Source organism: Artibeus jamaicensis, unplaced genomic scaffold (genome assembly GCF_021234435.1).
Source record: "Artibeus jamaicensis isolate MK-2021 breed Jamaican fruit bat unplaced genomic scaffold, CSHL_Jam_final contig_464, whole genome shotgun sequence".
Taxonomy (NCBI): domain Eukaryota; kingdom Metazoa; phylum Chordata; class Mammalia; order Chiroptera; family Phyllostomidae; genus Artibeus; species Artibeus jamaicensis.
Genome location: NW_026521842.1, coordinates 14,388,418 through 14,412,757, shown reverse-complemented (window position 1 = coordinate 14,412,757; position 24,340 = coordinate 14,388,418). Strand labels below are relative to the sequence as shown.

The following is a 24,340-nucleotide window of genomic DNA, read 5'->3' as shown; positions in this document are numbered from 1 at the left end:
CTTAGAAGGATAACATTTTCAGAACATACTGCAGGTTCTGTCTGGATTCCCAAGGCAGCAGTTGCTGATTCCCACGGGGGTCCCTCCCATCGCTGTTCCTGCTCTTAGGGCCTCCTCCCTCCGCCTGTGGCGGAGGGTCTCCTCCGGGTCTGAAGGTGACAGAGAGAAGAGACAGACACAAACGGCCTTAAGGATCCTAGGAAAACTCACTGATCTGAAGACGTCCACTGGAAATTCAAAATCCCAAGATTAGTTCAAAAGTTATTAGCATTTTTTCTCTGGTCATTCTTCCACCTGAGTATCCCTGTGGTGGGGTGAACCACATCCTCCCAAAATTCGTATGTTGGAGCCCTACCACTCAGTACCTCCAAATGTGACTGCACTCGGAGATAGAACTTTTAAAAAGGAGTTAAGGTAAAGTGAGGTCATTTGGGTTGGCCCCAGTCCAATCTGACTGGTGTCTTTATAAGAAGAGGACATTGGGACAAATACACAAATAGGAAAAGACCATGTGAGGACACAGGGAGGGTAGCCATCTACACGCCAGCGAAGGAGTCTCTCAGAAGAAGCCAGTCCTGCCAACACATTGATCTTGGACTTCCAGCCTACAGCACTGTGAGGAAATCGATTTCTGTGGTGTAAGCTACCTAATCTGTGATATTTTGTTACGGCTGTCCTAGCAAAACAGTACAAACCTAAAAAGTAAGGAGAATGAATGGGCATATGCCTCAGGGGTTCTGTGCCATAGTGTAGACAGCGCACTACAGTCATAAACTGTTTTTTTAAGATTTTCTTTATTTATTTTTAGAGAGAGGGGAAGGGAAGGAGAAAGAGAGGGAGAGAAACGTCAATGCATAGTTGCCTCTTGCATATCCACTACAGAGGACCTGGCCTGCAACCCAGGCATGTGCCCTGCCTGGGGATCGAACTGGTGACCCTTTGGTTTATAAGCCAGCATTCTATCCACTGAGCCACAGCAGCCAGTGTTTAAGTTGTTTATCTAAATTCAGGTTGTGATTGCCCATTCCCTAAACTATTTTCTAAATTAACTAAAATAATTAGTAAAATAAAAATAAGCAAATTAAAAGGCTACACTAGACCCATTTAACACAAAGGAGGGTGATGATGGAGGGATAGAGAAACAAAGAATGCATTCCAGCTTATAAAAAACAAATAGTAAAATGAAAGACACGAATCCTATCAGTAATTACATAAGGGCAAATATATTAAACACTTCAATTTAAAAGGTAGAGATTAGCAGAATGGATTTTTAAAAATCCCCACAAAACGTGGTCCAACTATATGCTGTCTACAAGAGATGTACTTTAGATCTGAAAGTATGAGTCGATTATAACTTAAAAAGGTGGAAGAAGACAGACCATGAGAACAGTAACCAAAGAAACCTGGAGTAGGTGTACTATTATCAGAAGAAATAGACTTTAAAATAGAAATTGTCACCAAAGACATGGACGTTTTACAGTTATAAAAGTCAACTCATCAAGAAGCTACAACAATTATAAACATATGTGCACCTACCAGCAAAGCTCTAAAATACCTGAAGCCTAAGCTGACAGAACTAAAGGGAGAACAGGTAACTTGACAATAATTGGAGATGTCAATACCCCACTTTCAACAATTGGTAGAACAACCGGGCAGAAGATAATGAAGGAAAGACGAGAGTTGAACAGCACTGCACACCAGCCCGACCCGACGGACACCTATGGGACACTCCACCCAACCAGTGCCCTGGAGCCTCTTCCAGGACGGTGTGTTAAGTCATCAAATAACTCTCAATAAACTGGAAGTGATTTGAATCATACAGAACGTGCTCTTCAACCACAAAAAAATGAAATTAAAAATCAAAAAGAAGAAATTTAGGGAATTCACAAATATGTGAAAACTAAACACACTCCTAAATTACCAGTGGGTCAAAGTAGAAATCACAACAGAAATTTTAAAATACTTTGAAATAAATAAAAACAAAACAGAGGATGTTAAACTTTTGAAGTGTAATAAAAATAGTGTTTATAAGAAATTGATAGCCGTAAGTGCTTATTTTTAGAATGAAGAAAGATCTCAAATAATTAATAATCTGAATTTCCACCTCAAAAACTTGAAGGAGCCAAATAAATCTAGAGTAAGCTCAAAAAAGGAAATAATAAAGGTTAGACTGAAATGAATAAAATAAAAAGCAAAACAATAGAGATAATTAATTGAACCGAAAGTTTGTTCTTTGAAAAGATCAACAAATTGACAAAGTTCAGTGAAACTGACCAAGAAAAAAATGGAGAAAAGCCTCAAATTACTAAAATCAGGATTTAAAGATGGGCATTAATATCAACCTTATAGAAATAAAAAGGATTATTAGGGAATTTATGAACAACTGGATGCCAACAAATTAGATTGTCTGGGTGAAATGGACATGTTCCTAGAAAGACACAAGTTATCAAAACTAACTCAAATGAAATAAAAAATGTGAATAAACCCATAATAGCTTAGGGAGATTGAAATAGAACCACCACCACTACCACCCACCCCCTAACCACCCCCCACACACACACAACACAACCCAGGAACAGGTGGCTTCCCTGGAGAATTCTACTGAATGTTTAATGAAGAATTAATATCAATTCTTTACAAAATATTATCTCTCCTGAAAGAGAAGAGGTGTGAACATTCTTCAAATCATACTAAAACCGTAACGTTTTCCATTGTGAATAACAGGGTTTAAGAATCTCACAAGGAAACTATGACTAGTTAATACGCCAGGTGCTCTGTAGAGCTTGAGTCTCTCACTTCATCACCTGGGCATTATTACCATTTGCCCAAATTTCTCTGCCACTTATTTTAGATGTTTATTCTTGTTTTCTTTCCTTCAAAGGGAAGGAAAACCTGACTCCGGAAAGCATGTTTATGTTCATCCTAAAAATAGTCACAAACTGCTCAGAGAAATGGTCTCATCTAAATTGCATGTGTCCAAAAGTTCTATCTCAAACCGGAACAGTAATTCTGAAAACTGAGCAACTGTCGGTGTCACGAAGAAGTGTCCAATGACGAAGAGGGAAATACATGTATAAATCATTGTACTTCTCCAGCTCTGCACGTTAATACTGACTTCACCAGCAATACCACTGTACCTTACGGCCCAAGAAATCTCTGTAAAATTAATGTTGCGAATTCTGGGTTTTGTTTTCTATTCTTTTATCACCAGGTATCCCTTGTCATCAACATTACATAATTTTGGCTGGTAGGCCTTGAAAGATCAGAACAATTATGCTTTTGCTGTTTCTTTTTACCCTTCAACTACATGACAGAGTATTTTAAGTGGTTGGATAACCACTGTAAAATTGGTTTAATAAATGGTGATTAAAAAATTACCCATGTGCAGGTTTTTCCCTCAATCTTCTACATCTATGATTTTATAACGTTTAACCATAGCACAGATATTTTGTCTTCAAAACATTTCACTTACCATGTCATAATAATTCAGTCATTCTAACTCGTAGTCTTCATAATGTAACAGACCACTGTGTTGACAGAGCACCCAGTCTTGGCAGAGACTGTCCTAAACCCAGAACCCGTTGTAAAGAATGTGACCATCTCTAAATCTATGTGGGATTCAGCCACAATTGGAACCCTCGGTTATTTGTGCCTTTGCACAAATGTGATTTAACTCTGATTCTTTCTACTTCATTGATTAAATGGCTGCTTTGTGCAAATTTGTGGGCTTCTTTCTTTCTTTCTTTAGCCTTTTGTGCCTTTCAGACACTTTTGATCTGTTATTTTGCATCCCCTCACCCTGCAAAAAAACTTCTTTTACAAGTCAATGTCTAACCCATAGGCTGGTTTGACTTCATTCTCAGTAGGATGCTGACTCCTTGCTGAGTAGCAGCCTCTCTTTTGAAACCTCCTGGGATCATTAGCATGAAATATAATAGATGGTCCTGAGAAAGGCTTTCAGAATTGAAGCTGGCAGCACTGAGTCTTAGCTGTCATGGCTCTTCCTATACTCACGGCAGCCGCTCACCACATTATAGTCAGATCTGTAGCAGCCAGAAATATCACTAGGGCACCAATGCATCCAGCGTGTGTGTCACACCTACATCACCGATATCTGGAGCTGGGTGAGTAAGGATACTCATATTTATGCTTAGAGTGTTTGCTGGTTATCTAGAAGCTACAGGATCTGCTACAGGCGTACCTCATTTTATTGCTCTTGGCTTTATTGCACTTTAAGACGTTGCATTTTTTGTTCGTTTGTTTCTTTACAAGTTGAAAACAAGACCCTCCACCAGTAAAAAGATTACAGCTCGCTTTATTGTGATACTTGCTTTATTATGATGGTCTGGAACTGAACCCACAATATCCCTGAGGTCAGCCTGTATTTATTTTAAACTAGAGTATCACTCCAACATCACGAGGCCTTGCATTGAGAGAGAAGTAGACCCACATTTGGAGTCACCTATTTTAGTCCTGTCTTTTATACCTAAGAAACAGGAACTAAAGCCCGTAGAGGTAAAGTGACTGGCCAAGATCACAGTTAGTTGGTGGCAGGAACTGTGATAGACCAAAATCTCTTTTGTTGTTGTTGTTGTTAAGTCCTAGATTCTGTAACTGATGTAATGACAAACGACGGTTGTCAGTACTGACCAGTTGCTGACTGTTGCCCTGAATCCTTTTGACCCTGTCCCCCCTCCCTGCTTTGTGCTCTTGTTTCCAGAGGCTGTGTCATCGGACCCACCTTCCACTTCAATGTTCCCGCTCTGCACTTCGGTGACGTTTCCTTTGGTGAGTATTCTTCTGCTTTAAATTAGAAACAGGGAAGAATGACTTTCCTCTACGTGAGAGGAGGAAGGTTTACAAAGAATCTTTCTTACCTTTTTTTTTATGGGCAGTAGCTAAAAGGACCTACAGTAGTGCTTTCTCTGCGGCAGTGGCACTCTGCTGTCACCTCCCAGTGTTCCATGTTTGAGCTGTGACTGTGTGCTGGGCACTGACCGCTATCAGGGCGTGTCTGCTCCCCTCTTCCAGCCATGGAACAACAGGAAGCCGTGTACTTCATTCCACCATCGAAACATGAGGAACATTCCATTTACAGGAAGATTCTGGTTGTCCAGCCTGGCTACAGCAGCCTTTTCACAGAGATGCTCCCAAGTTTGAAGTGAACTCGGTGGTGGTTTGATTCAGGTGTCTTGTCACTCCAAATTGAAGACTTTTCTGTATTTTTGTGTTATCTTCCCATTCAGTTACTTCTCTGAGTTATTAACTTCCATCTAAGCTTTCCCAAAAGTAAAAATTGTAACAATAATAGCAGCAAAAGTTCCCATTTATTGGTTCTTCTGTCTACTCCACTGCTCAGTGGATTACATACAGTACTACATTTAAACCTTTTAGCAATCCCATGGGGAAGTCCTATTTAAAATCCCCATTTTAGAGATGGAAGACCTGAGCACCAAACAGTTAAATAACTCCCTACAGTCACACAGTAGTGGCCAGATTGGCATGTTTCAATTGACGTGTATTTAAATCACTATTATCAGAACAAGTGATAGTGTCCCAAAGAGGCGAAAAATTGGTTCTTGGCCCAGTATTTGGTCCAGTATTTAACTGGATATTAAATAGAATTTAAATCATATTAAGTAAAATTTATTTGATTTGATTTAAAATTAACTTATCACAGTGGTTCTTTTTAGAGGTGGTCATTTTAAAAAGTTCAGAACCCCTAGTCTAAATCCATACTCCACAGTCCTTTCCATTTTGCTCTATTGCCTCCCATTTTGACTCAGTTCTTTTGCTTCTACTTGGGGCAAATAGTTCTTTAGAAAAAGCTGACTAGTATTGCCTTTATCAGTTGCTTTAAGATGGGGGGGTTATGATGGTTTTATTTATTCAGGACATATTTATTTATATAGTGTCCCCATCTACATTTATGGAAAAGGTACATACTATAGGAAAATCTATATAAATGAAGTTGACTATCTGTTTGTTACTATAGAATATGAAAATGGCTGGAGGCATGTTTGAGTGATAGACTCTTTTGAAGGAAAGTAGAAGTGACCTTCAACTAGGAAATCATCTGGTGGCCAATGAAGAAAGGCGTACTCATAGGGTGACTGTGACAGATGCATGATGAGAAGTGAATTAGTGAACCCTGACCCATGCACTCACCCTGCAGACAGTCCCAACTGAGTCCACAGTGAGGTCTGGTGACCGATGCATGACAACAGCAGGTCCTTCCATAGGCATTTAGGTACCCAGTCCAGCACAAGGACATCTGGAAGATATGCCCTATGTCACATCACTCTGGAGGGAAAAAACAAAGTGCAAGTAAGCACCGCAAACCAATTACTTCAAGAAATTTCACCCTGATTCATTATCCAGAATCTGCTCTATCACTCATCTCTGTGATGCTAATGTAAATGCATGCTGTACTGATAATAAGCCAATAGCTGTTCGTCGTACTTGGTCCAGCAAGAAGTTTTGGAAACTAGCTCAGGTGAAAATCAGAAGCAGCTTATTTTTGTTTTCTTGTATGATGTCTTATTGAGCCATCAGATGATACAGCAGCTAGACAAGAGGCTGGAGCATACTACAGAGCCATGACCCAAGATTCCCCAAGTCTGAGACCTGAAAACTTATCCCTTCTAAGCCCACCTTCAAAACCCAAATTGCATTTTTTATTATTTTGCATATAAATTCTTTTGTTTTTGCTAATGGAGCAAGAAATGTTAACAAAAACATACCTTTTCTGTTTGCCAACAGGAGATCGATCAAAGGTTATTTGGTTTTCAAAACTACTTGGGTCAATTAATTCAAGCTACTTTGCTATATGTTTCTACATTTTGTACCGTAACAGCTAAAATTAGAAATAACCTTTGATATCCTCTCACAATTATTTTATTATAAATTTAAACCCCAAAGTGGGCACTAGAGTCCTCATGACTTCAACACAAAATCATTACTTTTCCAGGTTGTTTGACCTCCCATCACAAAGAAACACGGTCCATTGGACAGTTATTTATTGGAAACTTTTCATTATTACCCTGTATGTGCAAGTAGGGTGTTGATATAGCAGATAAAAAAGTAAGCATGTCACTGGCTCGAGAGTGAAAGACCAATAGGATGCATATAGTTCCAGATGCAAAAGAGAAATGAACTGTTACAAGAGTAAGCCAGGAGTCGGAGGAATTTTTTTTAGTTATTTCAGGATGGCAAGTATATTATGTGGAGTTAAACAAGGTTTGCTTTTGAGCTGGGGAGTACATGAAACAAACTAAAGTTGGTAATATTGTCCCTGTATGGATACTGATGCCCCTTCCTGAAGAGGTGTCTGTTACAGGTCAGTGTTGGAGATGAAGGTCTAGATGTGGCATCAGGGCCTGTTGGGGTTGAGTGGTGAGGATGTTATAAACACCATGAAGTTGATTGGTATTGAAAATGCTTGCTGTATGGCTATAAAGATTTGGATGATAGGGTTAGAAGTTGGATGACATATCTAATAGTTAATTAGGCTGATGGAAGCTGCAATAGCATGAGAGAGTCAGATTGTAGACTTTGGGTGGCGGTTGTCCCTGAAGGAACATTGAGGCTTTGATAAATCCCTGGATTGGGGAAAGAACAAAACGGACAATGTTACAGCTGGTATGCCAGGTGGTAGACCAAAAGGTGGGGAAGTATCTGTGAAGTCACTGTTTTTTCAGGAGGCACAAGAATGTGTTGGATTGAGAATAAGGAGTCTAGAAGCCTGCAGGCACTCGGTGTCGTTGACAGTTGGATGATTTAGACTTAGAAATTAGGGTACAAGGGCAGAGTTATTGGGGTACATATAAGCATTAATGAAAATGCATGATAATTGCCTCTTCCATGGCCCAGGTATGAACTGTCACTATTTTACCTAATTATTTCAGTCGACTTTAGGGGAGTGTAAAATAGAGAGTCAAGGGCAAAGCTTAACTGTAATGATCATAAAAAGATCTTAGAAAGGTTGGTAGAAGAGATCATAGCAGGCATGAGCAAAGCCCAGACCCAAGCAACTTATCATTAATAATAAGAGAGACATAACAAAGGATATCATAATTATATAATTAAAGATAGTAAATAGAGACTAAAATGGCCAGTTGATACAGAAGGAAAGTGTGAGAATCAGTAATGTCAGACATCTAGCAAAATCTCGTTCCACAAGTCTTGGGAAAAACCTTCACGGAATGATCACTTGTTCTGAGGAGCTGGGAACAGCAGTCTGTTCCCGCGGGTTGTCCATTGCCCGAAGGGTGACTGGCAGACTTCCACTGAAGTTCTCCAGTAAGAGTGTTTGCTGCAGGTCTTCAGTCAACAGTAACTCAGTTTCTTTGGGCATCTTTTTACCAAAGATCCACCTTATAGTTAACCACAGGGTCAGTGAAGGCTCCAAAGATTGAAGACTGTTGGTGTATTTTTTTCAGAGTGTTCGTTGTTGAGGTTGCAAGAAGGGAGAACTCCCGAGGGTGAGTTTTTAGGGAAGGCTTCTAGAACTGATGGATGAGTTGGTTCTTGACAATATGTAGTTATGTCTGCATGAAGCAAGCTTGATTCAGGCTGATGAAAGACGTAGTTACATGGATTTTCTAGTTTTTCTTTTCTAAGGTGAATAGTCTGTGAGTTCCAGGGGAGGTTAACTGGGGCTGATGGACATTAGAACTAAAGGCAAAACAATTCATCAAAGAACTCCAAGAGCCTCAGAGAGCTTGGACAATTTCAGACTGGTAACACTTTTTTATGTTCTACATTTCCCAGGGATTGTGGATTATGAAATTGTTGATCAAATGGTTAATACTGTAAGCTTCTCAGTAATTCTCCTGTGTAAGACTCCTATTCCCCAGGAAGGAAAGTTATAGTGTACAACTTTTCAGTCACATTTATGGGAGCAGCCTTTCTGTATAGAGAGGCTCGAATCCAGCTAAAGAGTTTGCAGACAATTCCAAGGATGTATTCTTAAACATATCAATTGGGCATGGCCCATTTTTATTTCAAAGGTTTTCGCAGTATGATTTACATTGCCCAGTTTTTCTGGAATATGATACCCAGCTGCAGAGGAGAAATTTTTCCATCACCTCTTGCTCGGAGATGATCTTATCTCTTGTTTGATGGGACCTATGACTTTTGTCAGAGGCCGGCTCAGACTTTGGGGCACATCACAGTTGGTGTGCCGAAGAGCACTGAAGTGGACAGAGGATCCTGATTTTAGAAAATGATTGTTTTTCTAAGTCTGAGACTGAGGTTTTTTATGTCCAAACTGGCTTGTGCAGATGTGTTTATTGATCTCCCATTTTCCAATGTATTTCTATAGATAAATACAAAAGTACCACCCATTTTGCATAATGATCTGCCAATACATTTCCCTTTGCTTTGTGGAGATTTTTATTTTACTAGAAAAATTAGGGATCCATTGTCTAAAATATCCCATGTGTCCCCCCAAATCTATGAACTGTAATTTAAGTTTTGGTCCTGGGTATTGCTGAAACAATTTAACACTCTCCTGAGCTTAGTTCTGTTCTCCAATAGAATGGTCATGTTCTAAATAATGTACCATCTTTTGTCAGAATCAGAACTTTTCCTTTGTAGCCTTATGATCTTTTGCTCCTAGTTTCTTTAAATCTTCTTAGAGGCTTTCTAGGTCAAGTGAAGATATGCATATTAAGTGTGAATCAAATCTCTTGAGAATATTGTTTTATAAATCAAATTTAAGTACTGGGAGAGGAATGAAGGTGCCTCTGTGAATCTTCAAGGCATTCGGGCCTAGCATGTTGTTAATTATGCTGAGAAAAGTTGAGTTTTTTATACTACTTTTTATATACTTTTATTTCTCACCTCATAGATGCTGAGAAAGGGAAAACAGAGGTCTGCCTTGTAAAGCACTTACATTCCGATGAAACTACAGGTAGAACAGTATTAGGATTTGCTGCTACCAGACACCTGGGAATAACATTCATATTAATGAGCCTTTCGTCTTCGGCAGTATCCCTTTCCTTTGGGCTTCTCGACAAGCAGTATTACAGATACTGCACAGGAGTTGTTCCAGCTAGGAGGTTACAACTGGCTTTCTTCTCAGAAAAACTAGTAGCGTCAGGGAAGTAGTCTGAGCAATGGTTTGGAAGAACCCATCTGAGTCTCTATAGGATCCCACTCCATAATACGTACACCCTCCATTAGAAGAGTGCTTAGCCCATAAAGGGTCAGGTAAGATCAGGGTGAGGAACCTATGGTTTCAAGAGTCAATGTTGGGAAAGTTCAGCAAAGTCAAATGCAGCAACTACATGACTGTGGAACTGACTTCCCAGCAGTTCTGCAATTTCCAAGAACAATCCTTTAAAATCGCATCATTCTTTTTCCATTAAAGCTTTCTTCCAAGTAGACTGGCAGGTGTGATATCGCAGAAGGGACAAGAATGAGTTTCCTCTATAGTCCTACTGTATAGACAAAGGCTCTGACTTGGGGAGAGAAGCAGATCAGTTCAAAATACCCTCTGTGGGTAATTACTCCAACACCAGTCGTTTAATATTGCAATAGGGTTCAAAATAGAAAGAGTGATGTTTGCATCCAGTAAAATATGCATATCGGTTCTCTTATGGTTATAGATAATTCTTGTTCTGAAAGTGGTAGCAGATACAATGGCCACCTAAGGAATCGAAAACCAGAGCTCAGTTTATTGCTTACCAGGCAAGGAGGACCCACATCTCTTGGGAAACGTGAATCTCACTGAACTGGAGAATCTCAATGAACTGCTAGATACCACATGAAAGAGCAGCTTTATCTAAGGGAGGGAAAAGCCAGTCTCTGGCTGGCTCAGAGAGATCGCAAAGCCTCTCTCGGCAGAGGCTGTTACTCGGTTTTATGTCCTCGACCCTGAGGGCATGAGCCTCAGACAGGTCCAGAATGAGTTATCTAATGTCTGGGCCGGCTCTGGGTCACACAGCGGGCAAAACCGCACAGGCTCCTCCCTTCACACACAGGCAGATAAAAAGAGCAAACATTATTCTACTTGGGGGAAAATTTTGTCTTTCTATGCAAAAATTAAATGCAAGATATACTTCTAGAATATTACTCAGCAAATTGGTAATAGTGGCTGCCTCTTGGGAAGGATTTGGATGATGATTTTTTTATCTATTGATGCTACATAGTAAATGCATAATAAATATTCACTGAATGAATGGATGGTGAATAAAGGCATAAAATGTATTTATTGATTTACAATTGAAAATAACATCAGAAAGAGTTAGAATTAAGCAAGTAATGCTGAGTTGCACAGACGATTCATTTAAGAGGCTTAGCAGTGCTGGGGGAGGTTGAAGTTAAAGGGAGGCTATTGCAGGGGTTTTATTTCTCACCTCATGCTTCATTTTCCAGGGTTTCCTCATACCTTGATATGTTCCCTCAATAACACCTCCTTGGTCCCGATGACCTTCAAACTGCGTATCCCTGGGGATGGCGTTTCCAGTTGTCGGGATTATTCAGACAACCAAGGACCCTCTTGGAACAAGGACGAAATACCCATAACGAAACCAAAAGAATTCACCATCACCCCCAGCTGTGGCACCATTCGCTCCCAGGGATTTGCTGCTATCAGGGTAAAGTGACAGCCTCCCAGCACACAAGGCCAGGCAGCTGAACTCCCAGATAGCTAGCTGCGGGGACCGCGTCTAGGCCGTGCTCAGTACTGCCAGGGTCAGTGGGGTGCAGAGCCTTCCATTCACACGGGAAAGTGGGGCCATGAGGAAATAAACCACTGTGGCAAAAGGAGCCAGGTATAAATATACTGGGCAAAAGAGCAGATACCACTCCAGTGGATTTCCATCGATCCTGATGTGTTGCCTTCCCCCAGAGCAGTGGGTTGTAGTGATTTCTAGCAAAGCCACTGCTCCATATGGATAGTACACCCATCAGTACAGATATAAACCAATTTAAGGACTCACTGATAATTAGGTCCTCCTTTCCTAATTTAGACTCAGATTGTTTATACCAATAAATGTTCATGGGTATGCCCCAGGTGACCTCCTGTTTATTCAGATGTTTAATCTGAATCGGGGCTTTGTGGTGGATGTGGACGTGACATTCCCAACAGCACCTCACATCTGGGCCCACAGGCGTGATGCTTCGGTCATGGCTTTGCGGTGCCACCAGCAGAATTACTTCCTGGCTGACTGAGAGAGGCTTCACTGTCTTCCCTCACTCACATTTTCTTCTCCAGTTCGATCCAGCAACACTGAAGGCTGCTAAAGTGAAATGATTTAATCTTTTCTGGGAAAGAAACAACGATAAGACTTAATAACTAAGGTGGTTCATTTTCTCTGTAGTCATTGTCTGTGAATATTTAATTCGGCTATGGTTTCATCCCTCAAAATTATTTTAAATGCTTCATGGTATCTTCCATATTATCCACTTATCCTTAATTTTTTTCTGGAAGTTCTTAGCTCTTCAAGGGCTTCTCCACGTGTCCAATGAGGTTCGATATCATATATCATTATCACTTCTCAGGGTTGCTGTCTCAGTCCGTTTTGGCTGCTCTTATAAAATTCTAGAAACTGGGTGGCTTATAAACAACAGAAATTTATTTCTTACAACCTGGAGGCAAGAAGTTGAGATCAGGGGGCCAGCATCGTTGGGTTCTGGTGAAGCATTCTTCCAGTTTGCAGACTGCCAACTCCTTACATTCTCACACAGTGGAAGGGGCTAGGGGGTTCTGTGGGCCCCGTTACATAAGGGCACTGATACTGTTCCCGGGGGCAGCACCCTCATGAGGCAGCACCTCCCGATGGCCCCACCTCCTAATACCATCATGCTGAGGCTAGGATTCAACTGAGGAATTTGTGGGGGGACACAACCATTAAAAAGTCACAGCAGTTGCTAACTGTGAATTTCCCAAGGAGAGGTGCTGCTGCATTGAGTTTGTTTACTGTTTTTATTTATTAAACACTCAGCCTACATGTTAGCTACTACCTCTCTCTCTCTCTCCTCCCATACTTCTCCCATACTTCTCCCATATAGGGTGGAAAGATTGGAGAAGACGTAGCTCTGTCTAGCAGTCTTCTGCCTTCAAACCACAGCTCAGAGGCATAAACAGGGGTTAGAGTCACTCTAGGAATCTACACACCGGGGCAGCTGCTTCTCTCCAAATCTGATGTGTTTTCTTCCCAAATCAGAGGGCCCATCTTCGCTTTATTTTCCCTTTGTGTTTGGGCGAGCTTTCTCCACGCTTCAGTTTGTTGTTGTTGTTTTTTATGATCTGTACTCCAACCACGTCTGTGTGAACCCAATTTTCCATCCAGAAATTCCCTTTGTACCCAAAACATTTAATTAGTACCTGATACATAATTTATAGCTAGAAAAGCCTTAGCCTGTGCCAGAAGCTGTTTTCTAGACTTTCAAGTATCTCTTCCAATACAAGTCATTGTAAAGCAATTAAAAATTGTAACAAGGCTTCAAAAGCCTAAATGTAATGTTTCACAACAGTAAATACAACTCAGGGTGAAATTTACTGGGCAGATATTGTCCTGGAGGAGACCTTTCTTTGGAGCTTCCTATTTTCTGCTCTAATACCGAATATAGGGGCAGGGGACAAGATTTTGCTAAAAAAAAAAAAAAAAAAAAAGACTAGTTGATTTTTTATGGCATCCTCTGCAATAGACATGGTTATGCTATTTATTTTGCTGTAAGAGGAATTTAGCTGTAGTACTTTATTGGTGTATTGAATTTCATAATTTATATAGCCCAGAGGTGTAGGGAATGATTTAAATTACAATAATTAAGGTTTGTTTGGTGCTGCTCCTCCTTCAGGGCCCTTTTCCTCCTTATGGAGATACTGCTTCTTTGGTAACAACATCCTCAGAAAGGAGCAGACCTATTGTACTAAAGCCATTGGGCTTCTCACCTGGCCTTTGAAAAAACTCAGCATGCCCTGACCCTGATATGTAACTTGTTCAACTGAAAATGTAAAACGCCATATCTCATCATAAAGTACTCAGAAGCCTCACTCATCAGTGTGGTTGTCCCCTGGCTCTTTCTCCTCTCTGCAGAGGGAGAGCTGGACTTTCAGAAGGGCAGCGTTTCACCTTTTTCTTTGCAGGTGACCTTATGCTCCAACACTGCGCAGAAATATGAGCTGGCCCTGGTGGTGGACGTGGAGGGCATTGGGGAAGAAGTGCTGGCGCTCCTCATTACAGCGAGGTATCACGCTCACCTGCTCCCCTCGTCCCAGTCTCCCCTGAGCCGCCAGTGTGGGCTGCCTCTCATCCTGCTTTCCTGGGAAGGGAGACTGAATCTGATTCAAATAACAAAGCTTTAAAACAGCAAACGCATCTTTGGTGGAGCTAGATAAGAGAAGGGATGTGTGTGTTTTGCAGTATGAAGAATAACAGTGCTCTCTATTTTTGACTTTCTGACTTTGAAGGTATAGAGCTAAAAAGGGTTTAGCAGAAAGATGTGAACAGTTGCTGGTTTTTATTTTTATCTTTAAATACAGTACTCCAAAGTTATGCAGCAGAAAGAGTGGTGCTCACAGTTCTGCAGTGTAAGATCCACTTAGCAAGACAGTCCTGTTCTAGGCTGCAAGTGGGCCTTCAGCGAAGCCATCTTTAACAATATAAACTCCTCAGAACCAGCACCAACTTCTCTTTTTTTTTTTTTTTTAAGAGACAGCAGTGGGCTCTGGGAGGAGGTTAAGATCCTGGCTTTTCTGGTTGACTGTGTCTCCTTGACCAAGTTACAGTCTTTCCAAGGCTGTTATGTCACCCCGTGATGATGACAGTGATTGTAATCATGGGCCACGCACTTGTCAAAGCAAACAAGTCTCCAGGTCTAGGACTTTAGAGTGTATATATGCCATCTAAAGGAAATAGAGAACATTTCTGATAATATATCAATTCCTAGAACTTAGGTCTGTAGTGAACCTTAAAGAAGGCGCAGACGTGCTACTTGGTGGGGCCATTATAACAGGCACCACTGCATGTGCCTTGGGCTTGAATGAAGTCAGAGAGCAGCCCTCAAAGAACTTGAAGGTCAAGGCTTTGTTATGATCTACTTGCTTAGTATTCCTTCCAAAGACCTGACTCATTTTTTTTGTTCGTTTAAAAAAATACAGTCTTTCATCTGGTCCTCTCTATACCCAAGTTTACCTTTTTGCCTAGTCTTGCATTTTCCTACATGGGTTTATTCTAATACTTCCCAGGCTCTTTTTCCTGCAGCTATCTTGATTTTTTTTTTTAAGGTCCAAGAGGCTATGAGTTTCTTTTTTTTTTAAATTTTTTTTTATTGATTTTGCTGTTACAGTTGTTCTATTCCCCCTTTATTCCCCTCCACCCTACCCCCCCATCCCCACCATCACCCCCCCTTTAGTTTATGACCATGTGTCTCAAGTCCTTTAGATTCTATATTTCCCATGCTATTCTTGCCCCCCCCATCTATTTTCTATCTACTGTCTATGCTACTTATTTTCTGTACCTTCTCCCCCCTTCTCCTCCTCCCACTCCCCTGTTGCTAACCCTCCTTGAGATCTTCATTTCTATGTTTCCACTCCTGATCTAGCTGTCCTTTTAGTTTGCTTTCGTTTTAGGTGTGGTTGTTAATAACTGTGAGTTTGTTGTCCTTTCACTGTTCATGTTTCTTTAACTTCTTTTTCTTAGATAAGTCCCTTTAACATTTCATATAATAAGGGTTTCAGGATGATGAACTCCTTGAATTTGATCTTATCTGAGAAGCACCTTATCTGTCTTTCCATTTTAAATGAAAGTTTTGCTGGATAGAGTAATCTTGGTTGTAGTTCTTTGGATTTCATGACTTGGAATACCTCTTTCCAGCCCCTTCTTGCCTATAAGGTCTCTTTTGAGAAATCCGCTGACAGTCTTATGGGGACTCCTTTGTAGGTGACTGTCCCCTTAGCTCTTGCTGCTTGTAGGATTCTCTCCTTCATTTTAATCTTGGCTAATGTAATTACGATGTGCCTTGGTGTGTTCCTTCTTGGGTCCAACTTCTTTGGTACTCTCTGAGCTTCCTGGATTTCCTGGAAGTCTATTTCCTTTGCCAGATTGGGGAAATTCTCCTTTATTATTTGTTCAAATAAGTTTTCCACTGGTGGCTGTTCCTTTCCCCCTTCTGGTACCCCTATAATTCGGATGTTGGAGCGTTTAAAGATGTCCTGGAGGTTCCTAAGATTCTCCTCATTTCTTTGAATTCTTGCTTCTTGACTCTTTTCTGTTTGGCCATTATTTGCTTTCTTCTGGTCCACTCCATTGATTTGAGTCCCAGTTTCCTTTTCATTGCTATTGGTGTCCTGTGCAATTCCATTCATTTCAATTAGTTTCGCCTTCATATATTTGTCTAATTTGTGGCTATAATCAACCAGTTCTGTGAGGATCCTGATCACCAATGTTTTAAACTGTGCGTCTGTGAGTTTTGCTATTTCTTCATCGCTTAGATTTATTGGCTCTGGGGCTCTGAGATCCTCCTGCGCCATTCTTGGTCTGTTCGGGCCCTTTAAGTGTGAGAGGCGGCGCCTTGGATTCCCAGGTCGCTGGGTTGTGAGGCTGTATGTGGGGGCGTGGCCAGAGCGGGGGAAATGGCGACCCCCTCTGCCGCTTCTCACAGCTGGGTGCGGAGGAGCAGTGTCTTAGGTGGTTCACCTGGGCCGGGCCACTCAGAGTCGCTGGGTTATGACGCTGTATGTGGAGGTGGGGTCAGAGCAGGGAAATGGCGGCGCCCTCCACTGCCGCTTGCCGTGGGGACCTGCCGGCCCGGTCCAACCGCCCACTCCCTCGCCTGTCCACCCTCGCACAAATGCGCGACCTCAGTCAACACGCAGCCCCGGGCCTGGCTGTCTCCCCCCGCGGTCGCTCGCCTGGTCGCTCGCTGGGTCGTGTCTGCCCTGCGCCTGGATTCCGCCGGCCTGAGTGTGTCTGGCCGAGTCCTCCTGTGCAACCCTGCTCCGCCAGCCGCTGGTTTCGCCCCTTACCGGTCAGGCTGAAGAATTTGTTGTTAATGGACTTCCGAAAAGTTCAATTTTCCGTGTTCTGGCTGTGTTTTCTGTTGCTAATATTTAGTTTTCTCTAATCTTGGTTGTGTGAGAAGGCACGGCTCATCCACCTATGCCTCCATCTTGGCGGAAGTCCTTCTTTACTTTGTTCTGGCTATGAGTTTCTGACCACATATACTCTGTGTCCCAAGTCAAGTACTATGAACCCTCTCAGCCACAGTGTTTCAGGTAGTAAAGGGTTAACTTTAGAAAAATCATTGGGTCAAGTGACAACTTCCATTTTAGCTGAAAATGAACACCTGTTCATGCAAAATCCCAAGCTCTGGGATTAACAAGACTTTGTTTCATGTCATTACTTTAGTGTAATCCGTAGGAGCTGCTCAGAGACTCTCAATGGAAGAATCTCTGCTCCCTGAGGTGGTTTTCCTAGAGAGGCAGCAGAAAGGGCTCACGTGCCCCCTCTGCGCAGTCAGCATCCCTTACTGAGCCCTTCCGTGGCACCGTGCTATGCCCTTCCTGTGCATTACCTCCTGTGTTTCCCGCAATGCCCTGGAAGAGTTAATGATGCAAATGCCAGCCCCTAGAACTACCTTCATTTTACCTGTAATTAAATTGGGCCTCTAGGAGGGAAAAGAACACGTTCAAGGTTGTATTTGGTAAGGTCTCTATTGAACCTGGCTCAGGATGATTCAAATGCTGGTGCTCCTCACCATTGCATTGTGCTGTGATGATGCAGCAGGGCAGGGCAGACGCTGAGATTCACAGGTGAAAACTAAAACCCAGGTCACCCGATGACAGACCCAACGCACATGCAGGGCTTCCGTTCTTCCCTTTGCAGGACACAACTCTCCTTCCCCCTCCCCCGCCACTTCCCATTGTCACAGTGCCAGTTCTGGGTCCAGCAGCTGCCTGAGCCCACTGATCCAAGCAAGACAGCTGTTCTGCATAGGAATTAGAATTATTACCATTATTTAAATGGTGTTACTAGTCCTCAGGGAACTCTGGTCCTAAGTGTCACAGCTAGATAGGACCCCATGCTGGTGGCCTTGCCTGTTTGTCATGGAAACAGACCCACTACCTTAAGTAACTCGTACTGAGGGGGCCCCTTGCCAAAGAAAGGCCAAATATGAAAAACAGTGGAAATGTTAGTCATTACCCACGGGAGACAGCTGTTTGAGTCCTGCTTCTAGCCCTTTTTTTGATTAAAAAATGGTGGCTGGGGGCTGAGGGAGAGAAAAATGGCAGGAGAGAAGATTTGAAAATGATTAATATCGTTATTAAAGAAAAATACTATATGACAGTAACAAATGCGTTTAACTCGGGACTCTGCACTTCCATATGTAAACGAGCTTTCTACCCATTAAATTCTGTAATGGGCTCCTTCCTTCGAGCAGGTGTATCGTGCCTTCCCTCCGCCTGCTCAGCGCAGAGGTGGACTTCGGGCGCTGCTTCCTGAAGTACCCGTACGCGAAAACCATCCAGCTCGTCAATCACGACGACCTCCCAGGATGCTATGAGGTCTTGCCTCAGGTGAGTTACTTTATCCTTGTTTTAGTGTAGACTTTTCTTCAGTTGGATTCCCTCAATAGGAAAGAGAAATCCTTCTTAAGAGCTATATTCCTGAACACATGACCTTCTGCAGTTCTGATTTTTAACCCTGGGATAATCTAGGGGTTGGGTTATAAAGCCACAGCTGGATTGCCACCTGCATGAGTGAGCAGCTGCAGGTATAAATGGTTGCTAATTGCCCTGGAAAATTACCTTTGATAAAGAAAGAAAGGGTCAATTAAGCCAACACACAGAAGTTGCACCTGCAAATAATTGCCTTTGAATTAACCATGCATGGAAGTGAGGGAGAGCTGGGAGTTTTCATCTGTGTCCATGGCTGTGACTTGAACGGCTTCACTAACACATAGTAATGCAATATTTAGAAGTGGATTTGTTGGACTAGAAGGCTAGAGATAATACAAGAATGGAAAAGGTGCAATTGCTTCTGTTTTTCCCTGCCCCCATCCTGACAAATTTCTTCTTAATGTTTTATGAAATAGCTCTGTCCACATGCCACTACACCCAGGTAGGTGGGAAAATAAGCAGTCAACATGTTAGGACTAAAGAATTGGAAAGATCTGTACAGCCTGGAGTAGTGGAAGGTCCCTAAGGAGATGCAGTTTACCAAGAATGCATGTGGGTTTACACTCAGTTCTGTAGGTACAGTCCTCTGATAAAGATTCATGCAAACAAAACCAGATGGGGGTTTATATGGCTGCAAGTTCAAAATGAGTTCAAAGGCCAATATGGGGACCACAGAACCAATGCAGGGTTAGGCCATGTCAGAGCAACCTAGTGTTCAGCCAGAGAAAGGAGGTGGCTACCGATCAGCACAGTGTCAGAATTTTGTCTTCAGATCTTGACATTGCATTTTTGTAATAGAAACTTGGAAAAAGAATGAATCATATTCAGAGTAACCAGAATGGCAGACTATGTCATCTGAAAATCCAAGTCATATGAGGAGCAAAAGTAGTATTTAATCTGGAACAGATAAGACTTAACCAGGCCAAATAGCTATCCTTCAATTAGTCGAAGGGCTGTTATGTAAAAGAGGGAATTACAGTTATTCTGTGGACTTCTCAGAGACAGAACCAGAAGCCAAGGGTGAGGGGTGACAGGAGACAATTTCTCTGACTTTCAGACACTTAGCAGCACAGCAGGGGATCCCTGCACATTGCACGCACTCATCTCGAGAACTCAGAGCAGAGCCTGCACCTGGAGTGGTGGGGAAGCTATTTCCGCCCAGCTGGGCTGGGAGAAGGGTGAGGCACTAGCCTCAAGCACGAAATTGAAGGGAGAGCCAAAAAAACTCAGTGTTCAAGATAAGTAACATTTTCATGCTACACTTTAAGAAATCAAAATCAATGGTAAACAAAATATCAAAACTTTATCTAAAGACAGAATCAGTTTTACTGACTTTCCTTTTGCCTCAGTCTCCACTAAGGCAGGACAGTGGGACCCGACCAGTCATGGAAAGACCAGGGGGTGCTCCAGGTGGGGGAAGACTGCACGCTCTGTCCTTCTCTTGAGGAGCTGAAATTCCGAAGAGTGTTTCCCAGAATTACCTAAACTTATTTGGCCATGGCCATGGGACTTTTTATTTTATTTATTTATATTTTTTATTTATTTATCGTTAGAGGGGAAGGGAAGGAGAGAGGGAGAGAAATATCATTGTATGGTTGCCTCTCGCGCGTCCCCTGCCGGGAACTGGCCTGCAACCCAAGCATGTGCCCTGACTGGGAATTGAACTGTGATCCTTTGGTTCGCAGGCCCGCACTCAATCCACTGAGCTACACCAGCCAGGGCTGGCCATGGGCTTTTAAAGTTTTATTTGTAGTTGTCATTGCATGAAAGCTGGTGATGGGCTGCAAAACAGGTTCTGTGCAATGTCCACTGGTAGACACTGGGCGGCATTCATTTATTCGTTAGCCTACCTGTTTCTGCATCTATAAAACAAGTAACGAGCATCTGTTTGGGGCCAGAAGGTGTGCATGTATCGAGAAGAGGCCCAGGCCGTGGGCCTCTAATAAGTTTCCAGCCCATGGCGACCACAGATGCATAGATAGTGCACGCTGCGGGAAAGGACTACAAGGCGCTCCCTGGGGAGGGAGAAAAGCGCGGACTCCAGAGCACTGGGGATACCCGGGGATATCCAGGATGCGTATGCAGGCAGGGGGCGGGCATTCCAGGGAGAGGACACGCGTGCAGAGTTGGAGGTCGGTAGCAGCCTCATGTGTTTAGGAAACACCAGTGGCCTCTGTGGATGGAGCACAAAGGGACCAAGTGGTGGGGAGCAAAACATGGAGGCACTGAGGGCCAGATTAAGGAAGGTGGCCATGGGCAGCTGTTGTCTTGAACTAATTCACATTGTGGATGATTTCTGCATCTTGCTGGGTTGTACACTTTAGATTTGGGGCCTAATGCACATCCCACTTAACCAGACTTCCTTTTGTCAGGATTGGGGTGCTCGTCCCTGCATACTTGCTTGAATGATGGGACATTTCTAAAGAACCTCTGTGGATACAGGGCAGCATTTATTTCTTAATATGCTACTGATTTTATACCCTGCCAGAGGCATGCTTATCCCTCTCGCTTGTGTCTTCCACCAGGTGCGTGAGGACTCGCCTGCTGTCTTGTTCTCTTGTTCCAGCCCCCGTGGAATCATCTCTCCCCAGAGCACTGTTCACATACCCCTGACCTTGGAGACCCAGGTCCCTGGGAAACATACATCCCCACTTTACATCTCAATCTTCGGGAGCCAGGACCCCCCTGTGGTGAGAGCCAGTTTTTAGAATTGCGGTTAAAATTGCTGTGCTTTTTACCAAACTTCCAAGCCTCTGCTTTTAAGGCACATGTCATATTTGCATATTCTCCAGTGGTTTGTAGTTTGAGAGTCTGTATTTTCACTCCTTAATGGTAAAAAACTAGCAATACATTACTTCAGGAATCTGTTTGCAGATAACTCCAAAAGTAGTGGTGTTTTGTAGCGCTTGTTCTTGAACTCCTTTCAGGAGTTTTTCACATGCCGAGACATGCCTGGCCCTCTCCAGACCTATTAAGCCCAACTCTCAGAGGGGAGAGCATGCGTGTGTGTTTAACACCCTCCTCAGCTGCCCCTGTGCGAGGCTTGGCGGGCTCTGAGATCAGTTTCACTGTGGCTCACCAGGCCTCTTCCTGTGTGCCGACTGGACCCCTTGCCCAAAGCCACCTGCCTTCCCTGTTAAGACAAGTAGCCTCTCTCCAGCTGTGGGAAGAGGGAGACCCGGAAAGCTCTCCGAGGCTTGAAGTGAATCAAAGGACGAATCTTGAATCTGAAAGGAAGTTGCCCAGCAGGCTGTGAATCCCCACACCCTTGGTTTACTTGAGTGCTGGGTGACACCAGCATACATTTGTTCGAAGAGGTTCTGATTGCTTAGCTAGTAGGATTAACTAGGATTTTGCTTCTGTCTCTTCTGTGTAAGATGCCATAGATAAGCCACCGGACTTACACCGCAGCATCACGAGGTGCCGCTGCTCCCCTTGCCCTGCCTGCCTGCACTGGGCCCACTGTACCCTGATGCAGCTCATAAGAGGGTCATTTGCTGAGCCAGCAGCACTTTGTGAAAGAAAAAGGCCCTCTTCCTCGCTGAGGGCACAGGGCGAGGGGAGCAGAATAAAGTGGGTTGCATTCCTGCCCCTCAGTCCAGCCCCTTCTGATTCTTAACTGCCAGTTCCTAGGCCCATGCAAAATGTTCTTGAGGCAGGCTCCTGGGTGGTGTAGAGAGGACCATGGTTGTGGTTTCCCCTCTGTGCACAGTTCTGGGCTGACCCAGGGAAGCCGATCACCCTGGTGAGAATCACCCTGCTTCAGGGTTTCCCACCCTGCTTCATACGGGATTCAGAGTCCTGAGCAGCATGGCGGTCCCTTTGTTTCTCTGACCATGGAGTACCAAGCAGGAAGGATGTCAGTTCTATCAAGCATTGTTTTATACCACTTCTGTTTATTAGAGAGGTGGCTAGAAGCTTCTGTTTCAATTGATTGTAAAGACCAGCCATTCTCAGCTATTTGCATGTTCTTGCTCTCGCTGGGAACACAGGTGTGTCACATACGGAGCATCGGCGAAGGCCCAGTTATCCACATACATCCCGTTCAAGTTGATTTTGGCAAAATCTACGTCTTAAAGGAGTCCTCCAGGACTCTCAACCTCTCTAACCAGTCCTTCATCCCTGGATTGTTTAAGGCACGCATGGTGAGTAAACTGTGGACCGTCGCGTGAATCAAGTACAGTTTTGCCCAAGTCTTACAGGCGGTAGCCCTACCTTTGCAGCGCGCCTTTGAAAATAATCACCAGGAACAGAGATTTACACAGTTTAACTGCATTAAACTGTGTCATTCTCATCCTCAGTTCCTCCTTATTATAATTGTTTTGTTGACTAAGGAACACAACATGCATGTAGTTTGGTAAACAAGCAAATGTATTTACTGTGATCTCAGTTCAGGAAGAGGCTTCGAAGGTTTCCCACTGAGCTGTGCCCAAGCCCAGCCCCGCATCTCAAGGAAACACCTTTTCGATGCCTTTTGAACAGAGATAACATTCTTTTTTGCAGAATTTAGGAATCTCTAATGCAGTAATTGAGTACTGATTTTGGAGAACATTTTCTAAATTTAAATATAAAATTTAAAATAGTGTGGCCCGTCTATCCACGAATTATTGACATTTGAATGAATACTAACATTTGGTTTTATTGTTTGTCAGTTATTTCTGAAAAATCAAAATTATTAATTTTATAAAAGCCACTATCAGAATGAATAGAATTATAGTTTTCTGCTGACTTCAACGACAGCTCCTCAGAGTCATTGGTCCCAATTAGCAGCCATTTACAATGATCATTATTCATTTTTATCATCATTTGTCTTTATTCCTTGTAAAGGCAGTCTTTTCCTATATAGTCACTGCTCTTTTTAACACGAGTCTTGGATATTGTGTAAAGAATAACATTTAACAAGAAATTCTATGGAAAAGACGCCTTTGCTAGTCTTTATCCAATCAATCGATGTGTTTGGTGGGAGGTGATGGGTTCGGTGCATTGCTCAGGATGTGTTGCTTCCAGTCCGGTTTTGTACGTGCAGAGTTTGCAGTGGGGGGGAGCGAAAGAGTCAGCCGACTAGTTTAGGGCAACGAGAGGTGGGCACTGGAGAAGGGGGCAGAGACCAAAGAGTGCTTAGGAACAAGTAGAAAGGTAACTATTCCCTTTCTCACCATCTCCCCTTACATTCTCAGATATCTCCAGATTTCACTGTTTATGGCAATTTTAGGTCCATTTCAAGAGCAAAAAGCACATCAAAGATCTATCGGGTGTTTGTTTTTGCTGATATAGTATACATATTGAATGATGCAACTAGTTGTTAAAATGGGACTTTTCTTTCCCACAAAGGTTCCATGATTCCATCTTTTGATTCTTTAATATCATCCTAAATCGGCCAGCCCCAGTTCCCAGGAGCCGAATGTGTGCTACGGGTGATCTGCTGTGGGCTGTGTTTTCCCTCTGTCCTCTTCTCAGAAAGCTGGTGCTTATCGAGTCGATTGCCCGTTGGCATCAAAGTCATTTCAACTGGAGTTTTCGATGGATTTCTTAGTGAATACTATATGTGTTACTGTTATAGAAATTGGATTATACTAACTCAGAAATTAACTACAGTGGGAAGAAATAGAAAAACATTTCATTAAATTTCAACTTAATATACAGTACTAAAACTGCCAGTTCATTTTTACAGAATTTACTAAGCATTAGGAAATAGTTTTCATTAATAGT

The 24,340-nt window shown here is 42.7% G+C and overlaps 1 protein-coding gene across 1 annotated transcript in view; it reads left to right on the top strand.

Annotated features, from left to right (window-relative positions):
- The window catches only part of HYDIN (HYDIN axonemal central pair apparatus protein), a 339,107-nt gene that overhangs the window by 142,128 nt on the left and 172,639 nt on the right, over positions 1-24,340 (top strand). The window contains exons 16-21 of the mRNA XM_037154186.2: positions 4,721-4,788; positions 11,383-11,603; positions 14,099-14,199; positions 18,394-18,529; positions 21,157-21,321; positions 22,624-22,776. Of these exons, the coding sequence (XP_037010081.2) occupies positions 4,721-4,788; positions 11,383-11,603; positions 14,099-14,199; positions 18,394-18,529; positions 21,157-21,321; positions 22,624-22,776 (844 nt within the window). The remainder of the gene's footprint in view (positions 1-4,720; positions 4,789-11,382; positions 11,604-14,098; positions 14,200-18,393; positions 18,530-21,156; positions 21,322-22,623; positions 22,777-24,340) is intronic.